Genomic DNA, 22,713 nt, shown 5'->3' on the forward strand with positions numbered 1-22,713 from the left:
CATATATTTTAGCCTGTTTTGACATAAATTCGTTCGTTCAGCGAGATGTCTGATCGATGATTATGATTGTGAGAATGTCATGGCCATTGGGGCATATATTGTGTCTGTTTTGTCATAAAGTGATTCGTTCAGCGAGTTGTCTGATCGATGATTATGATTGTGAGAATGTTATGGCTGAGTGAGGCGTGGAACTCGTTTTTGATGTCGAGATGTGACCTTTCGGATTTGCTTGCTGAAATGTTCATTTTACCGATAAGGCGCGGGATCGATTGTTTGTTTAGTGTGATAATAACAAGATGTTATGGCTTGTATGGCCTTGTATCCCTAGTGCCGCCTTGCATGGTAACTGGATCGCTTATATTTTATGTAGGCGTTACAGACATATGTCATTTGGCTAGTATATTATATTATATTATATTGAGGCTCATTGTTATTGCTGTAAACGTCTTGGCCCATGTCCAAATAAACGGTTTTTATTGTAGAGACATGCTTGTCTATAAGTGAGTAATGCTATTGTAATTTTTTTGAGCGGCTTCTGTTGGTCAAATTTCTCAGAAACTACAATCGCAACTACAGTGGTAATGATGATAATTCCCTTGTAGCATGGCTAAAGGATTTAATGGATTTTGCTTATTGTATGTCTCTTTACTTGGCTTATAACACATTTTATAAGGTTCAGATTTAAAGTGCTTTCCTTAGTCCGGGGTTGCTTGAAGTGGCAGTTGTGAAAAAGAGTATCTTAACAAACTCCCCCGGTTATTTGTAAAGTGAAATGGCAACTTGGATAAGTGAAAGTAAATGAAGAAGCGTTCTCAAGTTGAATACTCGGAAAAAAGATTTTCCGAGTTCCCCCAACGGGAGTCGAACCCATGACCTTCCAGAATACCGGTTGGACGCTCTAACCACTGAGCTATGGGAGACTCGTGGTGAGCGAGGTCATATACTAGGTTCTTATGTGTGTGTTCTTCAGTGGTTAGAGCGTCCAACCGGTATTCTGGAAGGTCATGGGTTCGACTCCCGTTGGGGGAACTCGGAAAATCTTTTTTCCGAGTATTCAACTTGAGAACGCTTCTTCATTTACTTTCACTTATCCAAGTTGCCATTTCACTTTACATTTATCCACATTTATCATTTCGACATATTGAGCCTTGCAGATATGGCAGGACATGTGTCACACATAAGAACCTAGTATATGACCTCGCTCACCACGAGTCTCCCATAGCTCAGTGGTTAGAGCGTCCAACCGGTATTCTGGAAGGTCATGGGTTCGACTCCCGTTGGGGGGGGGAGGGAGGGAGGGAAAAAAAAACGGAAACAAGCCCCCAAAAAAAAAAAAAAAAAAAAAAAAAAAAAACTCGGAAAATCTTTTTTCCGAGTATTCAACTTGAGAACGCTTCTTCACTTTCCCCCGGTTATGCTGGGTCATGACTGTCACCCCTTGCTGGCCCTATAGGTTCCCCCATCTCCTTCCGTGTATCTACAAGACTACTGTTTTCCATTCCCTCTTTTCCTGAGAAATCTCGATGTTTTTTGACATGGGATTGGGAGTGTGACTCCGAGTTTAATTTGAAGGTAAACTGTTAGCCTTTGTATTATATTCTCCAGAGTCAATCAATTGGATTGACCAACATGGGAACTCAATCGGGGTTGGCAATGGGGTGGCAGTCGCTGTTTTCCTCGAAGTATGAGGTTGACCAGATCCAGAATGGTTATGAGGTCGCAAGGTTTGATAAAGGAAGTGTATTATAAAGTCAGGTGTGGGGAAAAGACTAGGGATGAGGTTTTGGAGTGAGGTTTGGAGTAGTGTTTAGAGATTAATGGAGTGTAATGCTAATATGATTGAAATGTTGGGGTTGACATGTTTTATTTCCTATTAGCACGGATGCAAGTGTTGGTATTTTTTATTTGTGTTGGACCATCAATGATCTCTTTGATTATGGGGGGAATAAAGAGCCTACTAATTGTTTCCTGATCAGTGAAGCATAGGTGCATGATTCAAGGTGGGAGCCCAATTTTATCCCCAATCTTAAATGCGATGCGATAACTGTTGCAGTGCAAAATAGTATAAGCTATATCACCTCACAATACTTCTTTAAGATCTTGGATATTCTGGCGAACTGGAGAATCAACGGTCTGGAAACAACAGCCAAATTTTCGAGCGGTACAAATTCTGTAAATAATAAAAATAATACATGTAACCTTTATTTGCTGAGGAATAAATAGTGCAGGAAAAAATATGTAGAATAATTGTTACCCATAAAAGGTCAAAAATAGTATCCTATTTGTATAGGTAATCACATTATTTCGAGTGCAATTTGGGTAAATAAGCGAGTGCTTATTTATCCAAATCTGCACGAGAATAAAAATAAACATGAAAAAGTGCAAGAAAATGTTTTAAAAGTTTTTTTAGCCGAAAAATCTGGCTAAACAGTTGAACGAATTGTCTGATTAAAATATTCTGGGTTTTACCTCTTTCAGAGATTTTCTTCTGCTTCAAATACTTGTCGAGCTTTGCTTGGACGTTTTCGACTCGACGGCCAAGTGAAGCTGTTTTGCTTTTCATTTTAACACTTCCTTCGACGAAAAAATTCTTTGCCCCGTACAATAGAAAACCTATATTAAAGTTCTGTTCTCTAAGTACAGTGTTTTTCAAGCGATGTAGTCATAACTTTGACGCTATCTGGTCCATACATGTAATCTTCGCCAATGTGTTTTTTTTTAATTCGGCGAATTCGGCATAAATAGATTCGCTCAAGCAAAGCGTGAAGCTTAGTCGGCTTGTAGTTTCTATTTCGTCGACAATTTCCTTCTAAAGAAAATGTCTTGACATTTTGACGCCAATAACTAAAAACCTGGGCGATAAAAATTATGCGTTAATAGAAAGGCGCTTTACGTTTATTTTAAAGCGATGCGTATTTACCACTGATTGCAGATAAAATTAAAACATTTAGGAAGATAAACATTTGTAGGAAGTATTGGTTATTCTACGGAATCCTCTCGATAAAAGTAATGGTTTAATTTCCACAACCATGGTGAAAATATCCTGTAAAAACCTTGAGCCGGTATAAACGCAAAGAAAAGATTGGTCAGTTTTTTTTTATCTCTGTTGAACTAGTTCCAACTTTTAGGAACCTTAAGAAAGAAATGTTTTATTCAGAAGAAAAAATGATTTTATACGAAATTACTTAAAGAGAGGTATTAACGCGAATGTGGGCTGAAAAACATATGTTGCAGCAGCTGTTCCTTCCAGTTTCACAAAAAGACTGGTTAAACGACACCCATTTTTATTCTGTTGCTTTTTAACACATTGCACTGTTTACAGCAACATAAACTCAAAATGTTCGTAAAAACTTTAGATATAACTGTGACATCAAATGTACTAGAGGGATAAAGGCTATAAAACATGAAGACTGTTCAATTCAAATTGCAATTGGCTGGCCAGTATATTTTCGTAAGTTAAAACTTTAAACTGAATTGTGTCAGAACTGAGATGGCATTGTAATATCATATAATGATGCTTTCAAACAACTATTATCTTAGAATTACACAATTAAAGAAAAGGTTTGAGTTAGCGGGAAAACATTTTTTTTTTCAAAAGAGAGAATACATCTACAGTAAAAAGTATTTGACAAAAAAGGCTTAGAAAGTCTTCAACTTACCTTGCCAATGGGAAACTTAGTCCTCGGTAAAAAAGTCTCAGAGGTGAAGGAGAACAGCCACACTGCAAACAGGAATATAATAGTGGTTAAGTAAAAGAACTGAAGGTAGACAATATGTCAAAATAATGTGTTGTTAAACAAGCATTGTTTAAACTGATATAATCTCATCTCCATTTAACTGTCTGGGATCCAGAAACATCACGTTTCCAATAAAACTCAGTGTAAGTAAGCTTAAATTGCTAGCACAGACATGAATAAATGATTCGGCATTGGTAATATCAAATACACTAATTTTTCTTACGACGTTCTTTCAGCTGCTCCTAGGAAAGCGTTTTATTTCTCTGACATTCAATCAAACATACAGAATTTTTTTTAATTCCTAAATATTTTATTTGCAGTACACCATTGTTTAAGAAGTTGGTATTTATTTTTTAACCGGGAATTCCGATTCGCCTGAAATTCAAGTTTTGCTGTTTTTTTTTTGCCGTTTTCTGTTTATCGTTGCTATGGAAATATCGATTACCTTAAAAACATATTTTATCAAACTTCAATCTAACACCAATATGTGGTGTAAGTTTCATATCGATCTGAGTGAGGGAAGGCTGTTAAATGTCCAATTGCAAATTGTAGGCATGACCCAGAAAAAACTGTATCGAGACACCTTAATTCTACCGAGTATCAGATCGTCGTTCATCATATTTCACTTTTAAATAAAACTCATCCCCGTTAGGGCCTGATCAAATGTACTAGGAAGGATAAAGTCTATAAAACATGAAGACTGTTCAATTCAGAAACATAAAGACTGTTCAATCAGAAACATAAAGACTGTTCTAAATTCAAATTGCAAATGACTGGCCAGTATTTATTTTCGTTTTTCGTTTTTATTTTCGTAAGTTAAAACTTTAAACCTAATTGACTCAGAACAGAGATGGCATTGTAACATCATATAATGATGCTTTCAAGAATTACACAATTAAAGAAAAGGTTTGAGTTAGCGGGAAAACATTTTTTTTTTCAAAAGAGAGAATACATCTACAGTAAAAAGTATCTGACAAAAAAGCTTAGAAAGTCTATAACCTACCTTGCCAATGGGAAACTTAGTTCTCGGTAAAAAGTCTCAGAGGTGAAGAAGAACAACCACACTGCAAACAGGAATATAATAGTGGTTAAGTAGAAGAAATGAATGCAAATAATATGTCAAAATGCTGTGCTTTTAAACAAGTATTGTTTAAATATTATCTCATCTCCATTTAACTGTCTGGGATCAAGAAACATCACGTTTCCAAAAAAAGTCAGTGTAAGGAAGCTTAAATTGCTAGCACATACATGAGTAAATAATCCGGCATTGGTAATATCAAATACACTAATTTTCCTTACGACGTCCTTTTCTTAAAACGCCAATTTTCCTTACGAAGTCCTTTCAGCTGCTCCAAGGAGTCTCTTACATTCAATCCTTTAAAATTCTAATTAGCCCAAGCGTCAATTCTCTACATACATTTGTTTTGTTTTTTAATAGTTCCGTATCCCACCTGCTGACTCATTAGCAGTAAGGTGTGGGTAGACTCCTGTCTCCACGCACATTAGAACACCAGTGTTTGATTCTAACAATACTAATCCACTGCCAAGGCTTATCTAATTTGAATTAAATGTCACAAAAAAAGAGTTTTGCTGCGTAGCACTCAATAGTTACAATAAGTGTTCAATAGACTGTGTTCTTGGGAGAGTTTTAAAAACAGACGTTTCGGGGAAAACCCCTTCATCAGTGTAAATATGATGTCTAAAAGGAACGATTGAGCTTAAGTTAAATGTCTTGCGTGCGCGTCGTTTAAGAATAAACAGAGCGCGAGATTGCGCACGCGCTTAGCACACATTGACAAATATTAAAATGTGAATTAAGAATTTTAAGTCAATGTTCATGCCATTAGGGGCTATTTCTTCTCAGATGTTTGGTTTCTTGAATGTTGTTGTGCGCTCTGACGGTTGATGTCTGCTGCCTTTCTTATCTGCGCACCACAGCATTCAAGAAACCAAACATCTGAGGAGAAATCAGAAAACACCCACATGATACTAACCTACTATCCAAAGAACCAGAAAGTCAAGAAGATTTTATTTAAGAACTTTAGTATCCTGCCCGACGACCCTCGAAAAAAGAACATCTTCACGACCACGCCCAGTGCGTTTACCGGGGATACTAACCTCACAGCACGTTCTCCTCAAACCCTCAACAGGAGCAAGCCGGAACCTTTCCCTGTCAGCGAACTAGATTCCGGACACGTGCATTGACTGGACAAACTCAGAACATCAACCACACGAACGGAATTGTGCACCCGAAAGGACGCCACACCTGCACTACGACCGGAGTCATTTACGCCATCGCATGCTGCCGTTGTCAAGCAATGTACACCGGAGAGACTGGTCGTAGGCTTGCAGACAGGTTCGGCGAGCCCCTCCGCTCTGTTGAAGTTTATCACAACAACCAACGGTACCAGAACGATGGATTCCCCGTGGCCGAACATTTTCACGAAGGGAGTTAAGCAAGTTGCTGGACCGGCAGCACAATTTTATTTTATTTGTATTGCATAAAACAAGACGCTACGCAGTTGTTATCAATTTTATTAACTTAACGAAAGGTCAGCCGTTTGGTAAATAACACTATCAAGGGAATTAGTTCAAGTTGTGTTATACGGAGCCCGGAGTTTGGATTTTAACCTTGAGAATGCAGCCAGCCAAAGTCATTCCCCGTTCTTCTCGTATTTTTCAATTTGTTTTTTAGTTTTCTGTGTCTGTCATATTTCCATTTTTATCAAAGTCAGATGAAGTCCTCATCCTCAACACCATGGTGCCGCCAACAGAGAAAGAAAATTGACCGCTACTTTGCTTTGTGTTACGCTTACATCTATATTAAGTCGGCTCCCATTTTTCACTTTCGGAAGTAAATTAATTTTTCAAAACAAGTCAATCTTAAATATCTCCTTGCGGCAATTTTTTCATATAAGGATTGCGTTGTTAACGTTAGTTGGCGCTAATTCCTTACCCAATCCCATAGTCTATGCTTTGAGAATGCGGAGTTTAGGCAGATGTAGTAAAAATATTTCGCAGGCATCTGAATGTTACAGACCCAGCCGATTTGCCTCTTCGGAACCCGTAGCGCTGACCATGGTCAAAAGAAATTAAGGATGCTTATGAACATTCATTTTATATTTACTTTAAAAAAAGCAATCCCTAATTGATAAAAAACTTCCCCACTTTAAATGAAAAATATATTAATAAGAAAGTTAACTTTCTTGCAATTTTTTCAAGTTGTGTTTTTTGGTATTTTGTTAAAAAAGGTACGTCTTATTTTAAGGCCAAACGGTCTGTAGCACACTGATTTACCTGTTCAGCTTTGATTGACAGATAACGAAATTTTTATCGCTCAAGTTTTTATGGTTAGATTTAAACGTCTCGTTTTGTTTTTCGTATTATTTTCACTTAAAAAAACTCATTAATAATGCATAAAGAAAATACAAAAGAAATTAATGTTTAATGAGTGTCTTTATATCTGATAAAGACATGGCTAAACTTTACGTGCAATTTTCTAGGCCAAAATAACCCCAAATCTAAATATTAATGCAAGAATGAGTTGATCTACATCAGAAGATTTTTAAGCCGTTCAATAAATTCGCAGTTCGTGTTATATCAAGTCTAAAACACTCGGCTGCGCCTCGTGTTTTAAGGTGGCTCAACTGGATTTTTTAGGGGTAACACCGCTCAAGTTTGAGACTTAATTACGTCGCCATTAACAATACTATCGAAAAACGATCACCACAGTTGTATTAGATAAAGTTGAAATTTGTTTATGACCAGTGTTATGTTGACATTGAAGTTGCCATAGCAACGTAATGACGTCTTTACGTTTTTTACTTTCGTTTGTTTTGCTCGGCACCAGGAGATTTTTTCGAAAATCGCTCAAAGGAGCTTGTACCACACATAGCTGCCTCGATGTTGGCAAAGTTTGAACAAATTCTATGAGAGCGTTTTCGAAATATTTGGGGATGAAGTTTTCGGGGCTATAAATACAGTCAAAAACATACTAACGAGAAAATGGGGTAATATCTAAAGAAAACGACGCGCCTTTGGATTGCAGTTTCATCTTATAGTAGTTTGATTCCATTTAAAATCGTGTGTAAAACATTGGTGAGGATTGCTTTGGTCGATTGTGAGAAAAGAGAATTTGATGAGCGTGCGTCCAGGTGCTCTTGTTGCCATTTTTGTTTAAAATTTGGCCTATGCCTACAAAAGTGATAATAAATTAAAAACCGTTCGATGAATTTTTTTTAAAATTTGACAAACTCTAGGTTTGCCATCAATTGATATAGTTTGCAAGTTTCAAGCGCATTGAAAACATTTAAGACAATTAAATTGGGCCTCCAATGTACTAATTTTTTCTCGCAGATTTTGTGTTTACAAGCGAGTGTCCTCATTATTCACGGGTATTGTTTTCAAGTTTCATATCCACGTGCACGACTTTACCAAAAAATTCATTTGCATTAAATAGGACGCTCGAATGCTTTCCGAACAATTTTCCGAAACATGCTTATATTGCTTAAAAAAATTGTAACAGCATTTGTCGGGCTATTGATGTCAAGGGCCTCTGTTCAGAAAACGAAAGCTATTGTTCTGCAGATATTGTCATTGCTATTCTCATCCCAAGGCAGAATAGCATGCTTCGGAAAGATTTTCGGAAAGCAATCGAGCTAAAGTCGTGCACGCGGATATGAAACTTGAAAACAATACCCGCGAATAATGAGGACACTCGCTTGTCAACACAAAATCTGCGAGAAACAATCAGTACATTGGAGGCCCAATTTTACTGCCTTAAATGTTTTCAATGCGCTTGAAACTTGCAAACTATATCAATTGATGACAGACCTCGAGTTTGTCAAATTTAAAAAAAAATTCATCGAACGGTTTTTAATTTATTATCACTTTTGTAGGCATAGGCCAAATTTTAAACAAAAATGGCAACAAGAGCACCTGGACGCACGCTCATCAAATTCTCTTTTCTCGCAATCGACCAAAGCAATCCCCACCAATGTTTTACACACGATTTTAAATGGAATCAAACTACTATAAGATGAAACTGCAATCCAAAGGCGCGTCGTTTTCTTTAGATATTACCCCATTTTCTCGTTAGTATGTTTTTGACTGTATTTATAGCCCCGAAAACTTCATCCCCAAATATTTCGAAAACGCTTTCATAGAATTTGTTCAAACTTTGCCAACATCGAGGCAGCTATGTGTGGTACAAGCTCCTTTGAGCGATTTTCGAAAAAATCTCCTGGTGCCGAGCAAAACAAACGAAAGTAAAAAACGTAAAGACGTCATTACGTTGCTATGGCAACTTCAATGTCAACATAACACTGGTCATAAACAAATTTCAACTTTATCTAATACAACTGTGGTGATCGTTTTTCGATAGTATTGTTAATGGCGACGTAGTTAAGTCTCAAACTTGGGCGGTGTTACCCCTAAAAAATCCAGTTGAGCCACCTTAAACTTGATAAAACACTGCTGCTCATTTATTAAACATTACATTGTTCACATGCGTGTGCGGCATTATCAACCTCGTGATCTACACGCGAGACATTGCGTTACCTCGTTTATCATGTGATTGCATCAGTTTACATCTATGTTTTATTACACAATGACCTCGTGTTTTGATCTTTCTACGATTACGGTCTTTCTATTCACGTTTTTTGTCCTGATTTGTCTTCGCTCCACTGGATCAGAGGAATATTTGTAAGTTTTGTCCTTTCAGTGTTTTTTCAAATCGTTTATTAGTTTCTTATATTGTTGTAATCTATTGCTTTTCAGTCGAAACATATTCATCGATAATTGTTTCTGTTGTCTGATGTGTTCGGATTACCTCTTCAATAAAGTAGGCGTTAAATGGAACAAGACTGTGAACTGAACGATTTATTGCTTACATTTATAAGTTTTTTTTAGTACTATTTTAACACAAAAACACAACTCACAATACGATAACCAGCACTTTAATACTTATACTAATCACAATGCTACACTAGCTCAGGTATAACATTTAAAGATGCAGACAATAAAAGCGTTTGGTAAGTTGGTACTTCATAAATCTATTCCCCCACTCCAGTGGGATGGGCACTTTAAAATGAACAAATCATTTCCACGAGTTCAATGGGTTACCTTACGGAAAAGGTTGGAAATTATTACTGTTTTTGGCCGCGTAAGGTATCTTAGCACGTGACTGTTGCAGAAATTTCCCGGGGGGCTCCTCTTTGAAAATCGCAGGAGTATCCGCCCTGTGGGTTTGGCTCAAATTCATTTTTACCTCTCAGTAAGAGGTACCTATCGCTCAAACAACAAATTAACAGACAATTTTTCGGCCCAATACCCTTAAAGATTACCGCTATAGCTCTAATGGCGTTCGTTTTAGATTTTAGCACGATAAGTGGTACCAGTAAATAAATTTTATCCCTTAAAAGTTAAGACAAGCAACGCGTCATTGTGACAGGAGAGTCCCCTCCTAGTCCCAAGTTTGTTTAATCCTCACATTCAAATCGAATCCCTGTTCCTTTCATTTTTTCTTTGAATACTTTATCAAACAACTGGTTCTGTTCTTCAGTAAAGTAGTTTTTCCATTCTCCTACTTTTCCCTTTCGAATATGCCCATCTCCCTTCATTCCTTCAAACCAACTGTTTGTGTGATTAGAGCTCTTCATGGCGTCAAATGACGTTTGTCGGACAATGAGGTCACGAGTTTCGGGAGAGATGTCTTTACCAATGAACTCGGCTATCTTTTCTACACCATCTGCCAGATTCTAAGGAAATGAAATAAACATTTAAGAAAACAAACCATCAGTGACGTTCATTAGAAATAACTTTATAAAGTTTTCTAGAATATCTTTTAATGTATTAAAGTTATTTGTTTTGAACGAAATTGTTGTTCTGCTTTGGCGGTCAAGTGAAACACTTAGTTTATCATTTAGTGAGTTTGAAAAAGCTGACGTTTCGAGCGTTAACTCTTCGTCGGAGCAAACAGCATGACACTAGTTGATTGATAAGGCTGCATTCATTATGTATCCTACAGGGGGGGGGCAGAGGATTTTAGGGGGGTTCTCAAATTTTTAGAGCAAAAAAAGGGGGATATGAAAATTGTTTAAATATCTCCTGGGGGATGCTTATTTTTTGTAAGATTCTGTCTAGCCATTGTAATAGTGAAAAAAAAAATGATAAGTACAGCAGCTTCTTTCAAGGATTGTAAGCAACAAGGGTACCTCTATTATTCTGAGAGACTAAAGTACCTCTTTTGAAGTTTTTCAAGTAGTGTGCCTGGTCTGTAGATGTAATGTTTCAATACAGTATAAAAAGTAAAATTTCTAAAATGGAAACATTTAATGGAACCTCAGTCTAAGCAGTGCAACTTGATTGAATCAATGAATGCAAAAGAAAACAATGTAATTCAGTGCACAGTTTTATGAAATTAAACAACAAATGTGCACTTAAATATTCAATTAAAGGATACGAACAATATGACTGGAAAACTATCGCGTCCACGTTTGAAAATATGAACAAGCTATACGTCGATCAGTTTCCTATTTAGACCATCATAAACTTTCTCTCCTTGGGAAGAAAAATGATAACATAAGGAGAATAATGGCACATGTCGCACTTGAGAGGAATAATGCTGAATGGCCGAACAACGTGGGTGAAGAGGATGGCAACAGCCGAGATGAATCCGTGGATGAGTGTGTGAGAGTGATGATAATGATGAGGTTGTTACTTTTGTCGACGAGAGTGACAGTGAAACGGAGGTTCCTGTCAATACTCCTGGTAGTACTGGTACACGAGCTGGCAGGCTATCTATACCTAATTCGCGCTACTTAAACTGGCTGGCATAGGTATGACATAAACAGTCAAAGATGTTGTTATTAAACATGTCTCATGAAATTTCAAACATATGCAGTGTACCATTATACAGATATTTATTTTGATATTTCTTGTGAGGGAGGAGAATGAATGCAGCCTAAAGTTTTCGATTAGCTTCACTGCTCTAAAAAGAGTGAATAGTTAGTTAATGAAAGGCTCGTGATTCATTTTCATCTGGGGATTACAAAGTGGTAATCCACCAGACTAGTAGAGTAGCATATTTAACGTGATCAATTTCGCCAACTTCACAACAGAAAATTTTCAACGCACTGTAGCTGCTTAAATGGGACACTGTCACGAGCTTCATTTAAAAAATTCAAGAGCTTTAAGACGTATGGAAACCTATAACAAGTGGTCCAGTTTTGTAAAAACATAGGCTGACTTTTAGTTGTTGTTTTTTTTTTCTGGAAAAACAGCTAAAAACTAACTGAACGCATCCCCTCCTCCAAGAACAATTTACGATCTTCATCTTGGTGTTCTAGGGGCATTTCGTGTACGAGCAAGAGTACTTCGCCAATTTCAGTTCTTTATACTAAAAAGCAGAAAAATCCCCGTGACAGGGACCCTTTAAGCTTTGTGGCACAGCAGCCGCTTTCTGGAGAATAACATACATAGGCCCGAATTCTAATATTCATCGTGCTGATTCGCCATCGTACAAAATACTGAAATAATTTTGAAATGACTTCAGTTTATTAACTCACATTTATTCTGTCTTCGTACGTTAGAAACAAAATATTAGGGTCATCTCTGTGTTTCCACCAGCCTAGCACGTGATCAAACCACACACCCCCTAAAACTACAAAATAATAAAAAAAAAAAATCTCACATTAAGCGACAAGAGTCCTAGCCAAGACAAACCATTGAAGCAAACAGAATGACTTGAACTCATTAACTAATAATAAAATGACAAGAATGTTAGCAAATGGGAGAATACAAGATGGATCTACCCTTAGTCATTTGTACTGACAGGTTCAGAATGGCCTGTAGATCGACGACTACATGTCTAGATCTACATTATACAAGTGTAACTTGCAAGTTGAAAGATCAGAGGTTTGTCAATCTTTGGTTTGAATTCGTTACTGAATACAACTTTATCCTGACGAAACACACGATCATCGACACTTTTGCCAACTGTATGGTACGAAAGTGCGAAAGTGCCCCTCATCAATTTCGACCAGTAAGCTGTCCGAGGACTGTTCAAAGTGTTCTCATGTATCAGGAAAGTTACGTTGGTGACTTACAATCAGAAAGGCTAAGTGCTAGAGATCCAAGAATCTGCACTTTCGAACCAAAAGGGTGCCACTAACGTTTTGTACACAAACATGTTTGTTGAAAAAGCATGAGTTTCATCAATCATCGCGATATTTCTATCCTTAACAATAAGATTGGAGTTGCTTCGGGCTGCAACATAGAGCAGTTTAACAGCATTTTAGGAGTGGTAATGGGCTTCTGACCTAACACATTAACTCTACTTACATTTTCCATCCATGAAATGTACAAAGGCCTCATCCCATGAAGGAATTTCCTTGAAATAAGGCATGTTATGGCAATGATGATATAGGGACACAAAGACGTCCCTAGGATTGCGCATTACATAAATGTATCGGGGCTTTGTGGCTTCATCGCTACCTTTAGGAATTAAGTCATACGTGAGGTGAGTCTTGAATACACGAGGCTTAGGGAAGCTTGCAAACATTCTCTCTACAGACTTTGCATCTTTCATGACGTAGGGATAAGATTTGAAAGAGAGAATCAGTCCCTCTATTAAAGGCATTCGCTCGTCCAATCGACGGTCATCGATTTTTCCATCGTGAAGTATCTGCCACACTATTTCCTGAGTCCATGATGAACCTGCAATTGTCACTTGACTTTTAGTGCAGGGCAACATGGCTTGGACGGGCATTTAACAGATTTTGTGAAAAGTAAACAGAACAGGGATATTGCAGGGATGCCGCAGTGGTAAGAGCGCTCGCGTCCCGACCCGGCGTCATAAGTGGGTTGAGTTTGTTGTTTGTTCTCGTCCTTGCTCCAAGGGTTTTACAAAAACCAACACTTCAAATTCTAATTTGATCTTCAATGCACGAAAACTTTGTAACGTGCTACTGAGAGCTCTTCCGTGTTACGTGGGTAAATAAATTACATTTAAATTTACATTTTTTTACCCTTGTTAATTTTGGTTCACCACCCTTTGGGGGAAGGGGGTTTTCCATTTCTGAGAATTCGAAACGGAATGTTACGTCATTATTGTTGAAATTAGTGTCCCAAGGGATTATGGCACGGATTGTTGCTCCTAATGCCTAAGAAATTTCAGTTGTATAGGCTCAAACAATAAACAATGCCGTTTTTGTTTTCTGAGGGATTTCGTCTAACTGACAGAACAATTAAACAAACACTATAACATTTTTTGAAACAAAATCTGCGGAATGGCTCATAGTCACCTTAAATTTATGAGAAAATGTATTCCTTAGTAAACAAACCTGATCTTGGGTATGACACAATGAAAATATCATCCTTTCTGGCAGGCAATGTTGGAAAAACTGCCACCTTTTCTTCTGTTACTCCCATATCACGCGGCCATGCGTAACCATGGAATATCATCGGGTCAGTAAAGTCAGCCATGTGTGAAGTTTACTACAGAAGCTAGAATGCAACATTTAAGATAAAATAGGAAAAGAATTGTGATTTGAGGTGCTTTTTTAATGGGCATTTAGTGAGGAAACCGTTTCGTCTAGTTTAAAAATGGCTTGTCGTGTGGGTAGTCAGATACAGCTGTATCGAGAAAGAGTTTCCTACAGAAGCATTAAAGCGTTTTACAATGAAATATTATGTTGCAGCGGAGTCGAATGTTACGTGAGGAATTTTGAAACCGCTTCGCTAATATACATTCATTTAACTAAAACGTACAGTGTATGCATGCAGGGTTTCAAGGAATATTATTCCACCGGCAGGTACTAATGTACTAAAACCCGAAACAACGAAACAATACCACCGAAACGAGCAAAAAAAAGCAAACAAACGAAACTCGTTACCATTATTAAAATCTAACCGTAAAAGGGCTTTTATATTTTTGTTACATGAACGTTATTCAGCGGTGGTTTACGTTGTCTCGGGTTTGACCAGTATTACATGTATAATCGATACAGCGATTTAAGGCGACAGTCAGTGCAGAACCCAGACTGTGGACTGCGGAGTACAGACTGGGCATACTGCAGATTTAAAACCGTAAAATAAAGATTGAGGGATAAAATGCAGACTGCCGGCAGACTGCGGACAAGGGGTCAAATGCAGACCAAGGGTAATGTAACGAAGTACGAGTCACAGAGCCATTTCAGACAACTTCTGTGTGATTGTAATAACCCAGATGGCCTGGGGCTTGGTCACGAGGGAAGTCAAAATAAGAAAAGTGAACAATGACGTTCTCTCTCAACAGCAAAGGGTGGCCTTTTGCTCGAGAAAAATCAATCGATGAAAGATTTTTTTTTTTTTTTTTTTTTTTTTTTTACCAGGCAGTATTTACACCCTACGACACGTCGGCTCGATTTTCTTTGCCTTACTCAGTAAAATTTGCGAGGATGAAAATCGGCCCGATTTCTAAAATCTGTGACACTGCAACAGATTTTTAACTGGGCCGATTTTTAACTGCGCACTCATTTTCCTATCAAAATTAATCTGGGTTGAATTTTGCATCTTAGCGTGAACACTTGTTTAAATTAAGTATCAAACGCTGTGTGATGCTTATTAAAATGCAAAGTTTGAATGAATGTGGAAATGGTCAGATAAGACAACGTTTCGCACGAGCGGTCATGAATTAGTTGAACTGGTTATGAATAAATTTACTCCGCGGCCAAAGCTCTATAAACTGTTTTTAAATGGTACAGCAGATTCAACCCTTTTGCAGTTTAACTTATCAAAAAGGGCTTTGCTTCGCTAACTGCGGCAAGAAAACACCAAAACAATTATCAGGTCCAAAATAATCTTTTGTGTTCAGCGAGCCGTTAACATGTATAAATTATAATTTGCCATAAAGATTTGTAAACATTTCAGTTTTATCCAATTTGCAAACGCAAAAGACTTGAAATTAAAGTCTTCATTTCACCCCTGGTCTGTAGTCCGTGGACTGCATTTCACCCCTGATCTGTAGTCTGTGGCCTGCATTTCACCCCTGATCTGTAGTCTGTGGTCTGCATTTTACCCCCGGTCTGCAGTCTGCAGTCCGCGTTTAACAATGAACACTGAGGTGACCTCAAATGACTTACAACCCACAACAAAACAACGTTCGTCGATATCATACGAAATGCAAACTCAAAAATGGGCTCAAACAGCTTAGATGGGTTACCTGAACGTTCTCGGAAAGATAACCAATGATTACTCGATCACATATCCATTTGAACATTACCAGACCAGAGTAACACCTTTTTTAGAGTGCCGAAGACTCCGTAGACCAATCTCGTACCAAAGTAGGCTTCAAACGCAGCAGTAAGTTTTGTCGGTATCCCGTACGGTCAAAACCGCCGTGACGTCAAATTTTGTAAGAAGTGGATATTGAGAGAAATATTGTGACGGTGAAAGATTCACATTTCCAGACTTGTAAACTGATCAAAGGGAGGAGATAATTTTATGCACAAATTTTTCAGAGGCAGTCCCTGAAGCAACGCTGTTGTTTGTCTCATAAACCTTATCTATCTCCAGGGTACAGACCAGTTAACTTTTGGCTTTAACGTTCGAACGGAAGTTATCGGAATTTTTAAGACTTTGTTTCGCACGCGGGAGAAATTTTGGCGGTCGAATTAGCTCCTAAATGTCTACAGGAATCTGCGCAAAATCGCTCCTAAACATCTAAAAATGCCTGAAATAACGGTAAAGTTGTAAGAAAACTTGTCCCAATGACCGCTAATCTAGGCAATCCGTGATGGTCGTCAAAATCCGGGAGGGGAACTCTGGGAAAATAAAGTTGATCACGCCAGAAATTCCGTTTTCACTTGTACTGCCCTCAGAAGTTCCGGTTTTATTGCGCATGCTTAAAGTTTTAAGCGGAAGAAAAACCTCCCAGAACGGAAACTGAACTTATTTCTTACACAGCATTGAGGGAACTGGAATTTATCGAAGAAACGATATTGTTTTGAAAGAAAGAAGAGCGAGCAACAAACCTGGGCCATGACCACATGGGAAGAACGGGAATGAAGTGGACCGAGTGAATAGAAAAACACATGATGGAGAGAGAGGAGAAGAACGCTGCAGGATGTGCGAGTAAAAATAGGAACCTCCACTGGCTCTTACAACCATCCTCTGGTGGCCTCTCTGAAGATCAAGTTTGATCCGATGGCCAAACAAATGAAGAGCTCTGAGAGATAACTGGTCGAAGCCACACAGAGGACACCATCAAGAGGAGGATGTGGAGGTGGATTCCACACACACTTCGAAAACCTATGAACAACATCACTTGTACTGCCCTCGAATGGAACCTCCAGGAATCCAAGAAGAGGGGTCCAGCCATCTAAGCGGTCATGGAGGCGCTGCACACTAGGAGATCTGGAAGCAAAGAACCTGTCTTGGCTAGAGGCTAAGAAAATTCCTCGCACACCAAATAGATTTCGGTTGAGAGCCACAGTGAACGCGTTATGTCAACGAACTGCCGTATTCAGTTGTCAACTAAACCAATCACAAGACGAAATTGTGACACTGCATCAACGCGTCTTTATATAATATGAACAAAAGGGTCATTATAAATTTGCGCAGGATTACACTAAACTGAGCATTTTTACTGTTACTTCGAATGCCCGATTTTCTTTTTAATACCGTATAGAGTGTTTTCATGGGAACCATGCTGGAGGAGTCAAACAATAAAAGATATTTGCTTAAAAATGATTTTTTTTTCCCAAAAGAAAATCATTTTTTTGTTTCACTCTTCCAATATTGCCGCCATGAACACACTATTGTAGTGTAATACTGAACAAAAAACTTTATACTTAACAAATAAAGAAGCCTTAGCCATGTTTTATACTGTCATAATAAAGAATAAAACATGGCTTAGGCTTCTTTCTTTGCTTTATGGTATCGATTTTAGACGCCGCGAGTGAAAAGTTTAATTAAAAATAAGGTCTTGTAAATGTACAACGAGAGCGACAGAACAAAGATGAAAATCAGCAATTAGTTTACGGGAAAACCATAAAACTGACACAATTTTATTTTTAATTTTTGTCTTTTTGAACTTCAATAAACTTCACCGACTCTGAGTGCAATTTCGTCTCAGCATAATATTAATAGTAAAAAATGTTGTGGTTAATCATCGTGGTAGAGTACAATAATAATAAAGTATTTTTCGTTTGTCTCACGACGTAGTGTCACTTGTGATGTAGATCGCGACGTTTCGACTGCACACTGCTAGTCTTCATCAGGCGATAAGATCGACTGGTTGTGCGTGAACTTATAAAGCACGCTGCTGCGCTGTGATTGGTTGGTTTTCAACAGCTGTGATTGGTGCATTTCGATCCTCGCTGTTTCTGTGTCCTGTTGTTCCCTCAGCGGTCCGCTGTCGTACAGTTCTCCTGTTGTTGTGTTTTTTGATCGTGGGCATCCATGCTTCAGGAATTTCAATTCCATTATCCCTGTTGATATTATTAGGGTGAAGTCTTATGTGAATTGCCTCTTTTACCCTGCGTGTGTACCAGTGTGGTTCACGATCAATAAACTTTACCTCATTCCAAAGCGGGTAGTGTCCGGTGTTGTGGGTGTGCTCTGAAACAGCGGAGGTCTGGATACGAGCGAGTCGGATGTCCCGGTCGTGTTCTTTGATTCTGTCTTGCATAGGTCTTCCAGTCTCGCCGATGTAAACTTTGCCGCACTCACAGGGAATTCTGTAGACAACGCCATCTTGTTTAGTCGGATCAACGGCGTCTTTCGGCCGTACTAGGGTGTGATCTTAATGTAGTTTCCGACTTGAAAACAGCGCGTACGCCTTGTTGTTGTAGGCAGCGTCTAAGCTGTGCTTCGTTCGACTTGAACAAGGCGTATAATTTCCAGAAAAGCTATTGATTCGGATCTTTCCGTAAACCTTAATTGTTGTCACAATATTTCCAGCATGAATAGACGATTTAAGAGGAGATTGGCGAAGAAAATCTTCGAAAGAATACTCCCTCGCTCGATTTCCTTGCGAGTTTCATTCAACTCAAGGGTGAACACCGCGTCGCAATTTTTCCCGCCTCCTCATAATTTCACTTCGTTTACATCAAAATGAAATTTCCAGTGGATTTATACTTAAAAAGGAATTAGTAAAACAATTATTCCATTTGCCCTTGTTGGATACGAGTGGTTATATTCAACGAACAGTCAACGACGAGCGAAGCACTCGAGGAAAGCTGACGAAAAACAATAAAACATGATTTTTCTATGTTTTATACTTTGATAAAACATAGCTTTTTAGCCAATCAGAGCGTGCGTAGACTCCTATCTATATTATAAAGTGGGATAATGATCCATTATACCGACTTTAAAACGGTATTTTAAATTCAATATCAAGAGGTTCGAGATTTTTGTATGTCTAGTATAACGTGTAGGCATCAGTAATAAATAAAACAACAAGGTTTTACAGTTAGCTCAACTTTTAATTTGCATCTATTTACATGTTTCTTTTTGGGAAATGTTTTCTTAGACGGAACGGCTAATACGCTGTATCATATACAACACAAAAATTACATCTGTAGAAATAGACAATATGAAAATTCTAACATTACAATATTATTGCATTTAAAATGTCAGTTCTTTGGTTTTTCCAATCCACCACTCATGATCACATTAAGGAGCTGTTTGATTTTCTAAAACAACTCATCATACAATTCTAACTTATTATTAACTATTTTATCATTCCATCCGAATACAACACAGTCATATATTATTATACAAAATGTACAATTCTGAATTCCTATTTTAATTCAACCATAAATCAGGATGGGCGAGTACATTTGATTGCTCTTGTAACATGTTCGTTTTCAGTAATGACATGTAAGGTACTTAGAATACCTATAATGCACGTATTATTACAAATTCACTCTATAGAACAAAAAAATTGTAAACGTATAACATTTCTATATTATTATAGACTACCCGCCTCGACTAGCCCTTAAGGCTAAATGCGGCTTAGCCTCTATTTTAACCTGATGTCGTATTGAAATAAAAGTTGAAGTTGAAGTCAATCATTAATTCGTGTAATAAATCTGGTATGGACCCTCGATCTTTTCTCTAGCTACGGAAATTCTTATTAGAAATCTTTTGTACTTATTGTATGTGCAGCTTTCTAAAATGCTACCAAATGACCACTCGCGGGCATTCTTTTACTGTCAGCCCCACTGTCTGCTCTACATATTCTCAAGTGGCAAATCACCTCGGTTTATATGGACTGGAGCTCTGCGAAATATTTTTGCGATGCCTTTTCTGTATTCCGGCATCCTCAGGGCATAGACTATGGGATTAGCTAAGGAATTAGCCCCAACCATTGCAGCCAGTATCATTCTTGTGTGGAAGTGTGACCGCAAGGAAAGGTTTGAGATTGTGTTATAATGAAAATAAGAAATGCCTTCGAAAACGGTAAATGGCAGCCAACTAAATTCAGATGCAAGCGTAACCAAAACCAAGGTACCGGTCAGTTTTCTTTCTCTGTTGGCTGCACCATGACTTTGAGGATGAGGGCAGCATCGGACTTTAATAAAAATGCAAATATAACAGACACAAATAACAAGAAGAGAAATTGCCCAATATAACAAAGTAATGAGACTGTCGAGTAATACTACAAGATTGAAATCCGCGCCTCGGTTTTCATATAACGCAACTTGAACAAACTCCCTGGATGTAGTTATTAACCACATGACAGTAATTATTACTACATATATCCATTTCTTAATGACACGATGCTTAAATGGACAAAACGTTGCATGGAGTCTTTCTAAAGAAATAAAAGCGAGGTTAACAAGGGAGGTTATAGGAAACAAACTACGTAATCCAAAATATATCTTATAGTTATACTCCCATAAATCACAGTATTTCCCCAACAGCAATTCAATGATAACAGGCCCTGAGACTGCACCAGCTAAGAGGTCGACTATGGCCAGGTGGATAATCAAGTATGTACTCCGGCGCTGTAGCTGGCGCTGCTTAACAAATACAATAATCGTGATGATATTAAGGATGACTATGGCCAGACACTCAGTGATCGAAACAACAAGCCATGGAATGCAGTCTGATGCAGGAAGCTGAGTCATCATCTTTTCGTAGCTGCTGTTAGAAGTATTCATGGAGAGTGTAAGTAAATTATATTGAAGATGAATTGATCAACAATGGCACGAGCATGGGACAAAGAAAAAAGGAGAAGGAGAGAAGTCGATAAGATCTATATTGATTAGATATATCTCAAATAATTACACCGGCCTCTATGTAAAGACTGTTTCGTTGGTTTTGGACGCAACTTTAGAAAAAATTTGTTTTGTTTGTTTTCTATCTATAAAGCCTGGTTTTCACTAGCGACGCAAGCAAAAGCGCAAGGAAAACAGCTCTCATTTCTCCGTGAAAAAGACTTTGACTCTAGCAAATGCATAAGCGCATTGCATTTGGATGCTTGTGCTTGCGGCGAGCATAGGCACAAGGGTCAAAATTTGTCCTTTTTGCGTGATCGCGCTTGTGCTTGCGTCGCCAGTGAAAACCAGGCTTAAGAATAAATTTTAAAAAAGGTGTCGACGGCATATATCTGCTTTGCAATATTCCCTTGTAATAACTAAATAAAACCTGTCAGTATTTTTGGCTTAGTAAGATGGTCCCTCTTATCTGTATTCTGAATAGATTATTTAAACTTTAGGACTTTTTACCTTATTTCACTCTGTTTGACTCTTTGCGGTAGCTTTTTCCTTTGTTCATAAATTCGAAGAAAGTATTACTTGTGCCAGACGTTCTGAACTTAGAAAGAAAATACAACGTCAGCGATAGTTACAAAATATGCAATACAGTTGTACATTATTCCCGTCCAAGAAGAAGGTTATTTCTTGATTAGAAAACGAAATAAAAATACCTGTAAACCATCACTTAAAAAAGTCCGCTTATTTTCAAAGGCAGTTTGATACGCCGTCTCTTCGCGTAAGCTGCAGAATATTAAGTTCATATGAATTGTAATTATTCATACCATGCAACCTAGAAAAAAATACCTGTTCGGTTGATAGCCTCCACTTTAGAATTCACTGTTACTATTGTAACGTTAAGAGTTTTCGAAAAAGTGACAAAAATTTACACATAATTTTTCTTAACATCAAACACCACTTAACGGAGAAATCTAGGAAACGTTTGAAAAGAAAATGGCAAAAAAACCTATTTACTAAGAATCTTTCGTAGAAGAAAAGGCTGTAGCTACACTGGATTAGTGTATACCAAACGACATATGACAATAGTGATTTTCGCGTTTTCTGATTAGCAACTCTAATCTGCATATATCTCCTAGGTGGTTTACTATTCACCTCCGAACTAAACAAAATAGCTTCCCGGTAGCAGAAGTAGACAACTTTTTGCCATAAGGTGGCGAGGGGGGCTACATAAGGATATAACCAGTTAAAAAAACGAAAAACAAGTTGTCCTTACCTCAGAAACTTCCTTGAAACTTCCTTGACCTCTCACCCCACTTTAACTAAAAAGGAAAATGTATTTAAGTGGCATAACGTGTTTTCTCCTCGTCTACCGCAACACGCATTCAGTTTTATTTTCCCTTCATCCTTTGTATTAATCTTCTAGCTACAGCAGCAAAAGGCATTAAAATGAAGAAATCGTATTCTTTGCAAAACATCCCTATTTTTAAGCAAGGCTACGTATCTGTTTTTTTCTTTTACTCCGAGCTTAGTAGGCTAACCATCCAACAGCGAACATTCTTCAGTAAAACTCGTTTCTTGTCCATAGCCATCGAAAATTGACCTCTAATATATTACGTGGTAAAACTTTGATTCGATAGCATAGCAGTCGATTATCTAAATAATGTCTAATACTTTTCTTACGTCTTTGAAATACCTTAGATGTTCGAGAAGATGTATTCTTGATGCGCTTCGCTTATCTTTGTCGAAGAAACTGTAGTTTTATCAGGTTGTTC

General features: G+C 37.9%; 3 protein-coding genes across 9 annotated transcripts in view; all 3 read right to left on the reverse strand.

Moving 5' to 3' along the window:
* Positions 1–5,327, reverse strand: part of LOC144647809 (histamine H2 receptor-like) — a 410,332-nt gene extending 405,005 nt beyond the window's left edge. Inside the window, exons 1-3 of one of the 3 annotated variants that reach the window (XM_078507518.1) lie at positions 4,986–5,077; positions 4,741–4,801; positions 2,079–2,170 (exon numbers count right to left, since the gene is read on the reverse strand). Coding sequence is in view for 1 of the 3 variants with exons in the window: in XM_078507522.1 (XP_078363648.1) it covers positions 2,080–2,170; positions 4,741–4,801; positions 5,189–5,240 (204 nt within the window). In the remaining 2 variants the exon portion in view is untranslated. Of the gene's footprint in view, positions 1–2,078; positions 2,171–3,567; positions 3,722–4,740; positions 4,802–4,985; positions 5,078–5,188 lie in introns of those variants that run through there. The other 2 variants (XM_078507522.1, XR_013569628.1) reach the window with 2 other exon arrangements.
* Positions 5,328–9,652: 4,325 nt separating this feature from the next.
* LOC144648942 (amine sulfotransferase-like) lies at positions 9,653–16,031 on the reverse strand. Its single transcript, XM_078508395.1, has 5 exons — positions 15,940–16,031; positions 14,081–14,243; positions 13,080–13,454; positions 12,305–12,399; positions 9,653–10,495 (listed from the first exon to the last, which is right to left on the reverse strand). The coding sequence occupies exons 2-5, from the start codon at positions 14,220–14,222 to the stop codon at positions 10,217–10,219; spliced, it is 891 nt and encodes a 296-aa protein (XP_078364521.1). The 5' UTR covers positions 14,223–14,243; positions 15,940–16,031; the 3' UTR covers positions 9,653–10,216.
* Positions 16,032–19,203: 3,172 nt separating this feature from the next.
* On the reverse strand, positions 19,204–22,713 carry LOC144647799 (adenosine receptor A3-like). Of its 5 annotated transcripts, XM_078507508.1 has the most exons (4): positions 22,635–22,713; positions 22,215–22,260; positions 21,455–21,542; positions 19,204–20,870 (listed from the first exon to the last, which is right to left on the reverse strand). In XM_078507508.1, exon 4 carries the CDS (start codon positions 20,855–20,857, stop codon positions 19,955–19,957), a length of 903 nt encoding a protein of 300 aa, XP_078363634.1. In that variant the 5' UTR covers positions 20,858–20,870; positions 21,455–21,542; positions 22,215–22,260; positions 22,635–22,713; the 3' UTR covers positions 19,204–19,954. The 5 variants fall into 5 exon arrangements, with proteins under 5 accessions (XP_078363634.1, XP_078363630.1, XP_078363633.1 ...); XM_078507504.1 differs by having other exon boundaries at positions 19,204–21,542; XM_078507507.1 differs by lacking the exon at positions 22,635–22,713 and having other exon boundaries at positions 21,455–21,537; positions 22,215–22,610.

This window comes from Oculina patagonica, chromosome 4 (genome assembly GCF_052425735.1).
Source record: "Oculina patagonica isolate OP01 chromosome 4, crgOcupat, whole genome shotgun sequence".
In the NCBI taxonomy this organism is placed as follows: domain Eukaryota; kingdom Metazoa; phylum Cnidaria; class Anthozoa; order Scleractinia; family Oculinidae; genus Oculina; species Oculina patagonica.

Coding starts and splice junctions, on each gene's coding strand:
- LOC144648942 (XM_078508395.1), bottom strand. CDS start 14,222: ATGGCTGACTTTACTGACCCGATGATATTCCATGGTTACGCATGGCCG. Junction 13,455..14,080: donor TGTGTCATACCCAAGATCAG/GTTTGTTTACTA, acceptor TGACAATTGCAG/GTTCATCATGGACTCAGGAA. Junction 12,400..13,079: donor ACATTTCATGGATGGAAAAT/GTAAGTAGAGTT, acceptor ATTATTTTGTAG/TTTTAGGGGGTGTGTGGTTT.
- LOC144647799 (XM_078507504.1), bottom strand. CDS start 20,887: ATGAATACTTCTAACAGCAGCTACGAAAAGATGATGACTCAGCTTCCT.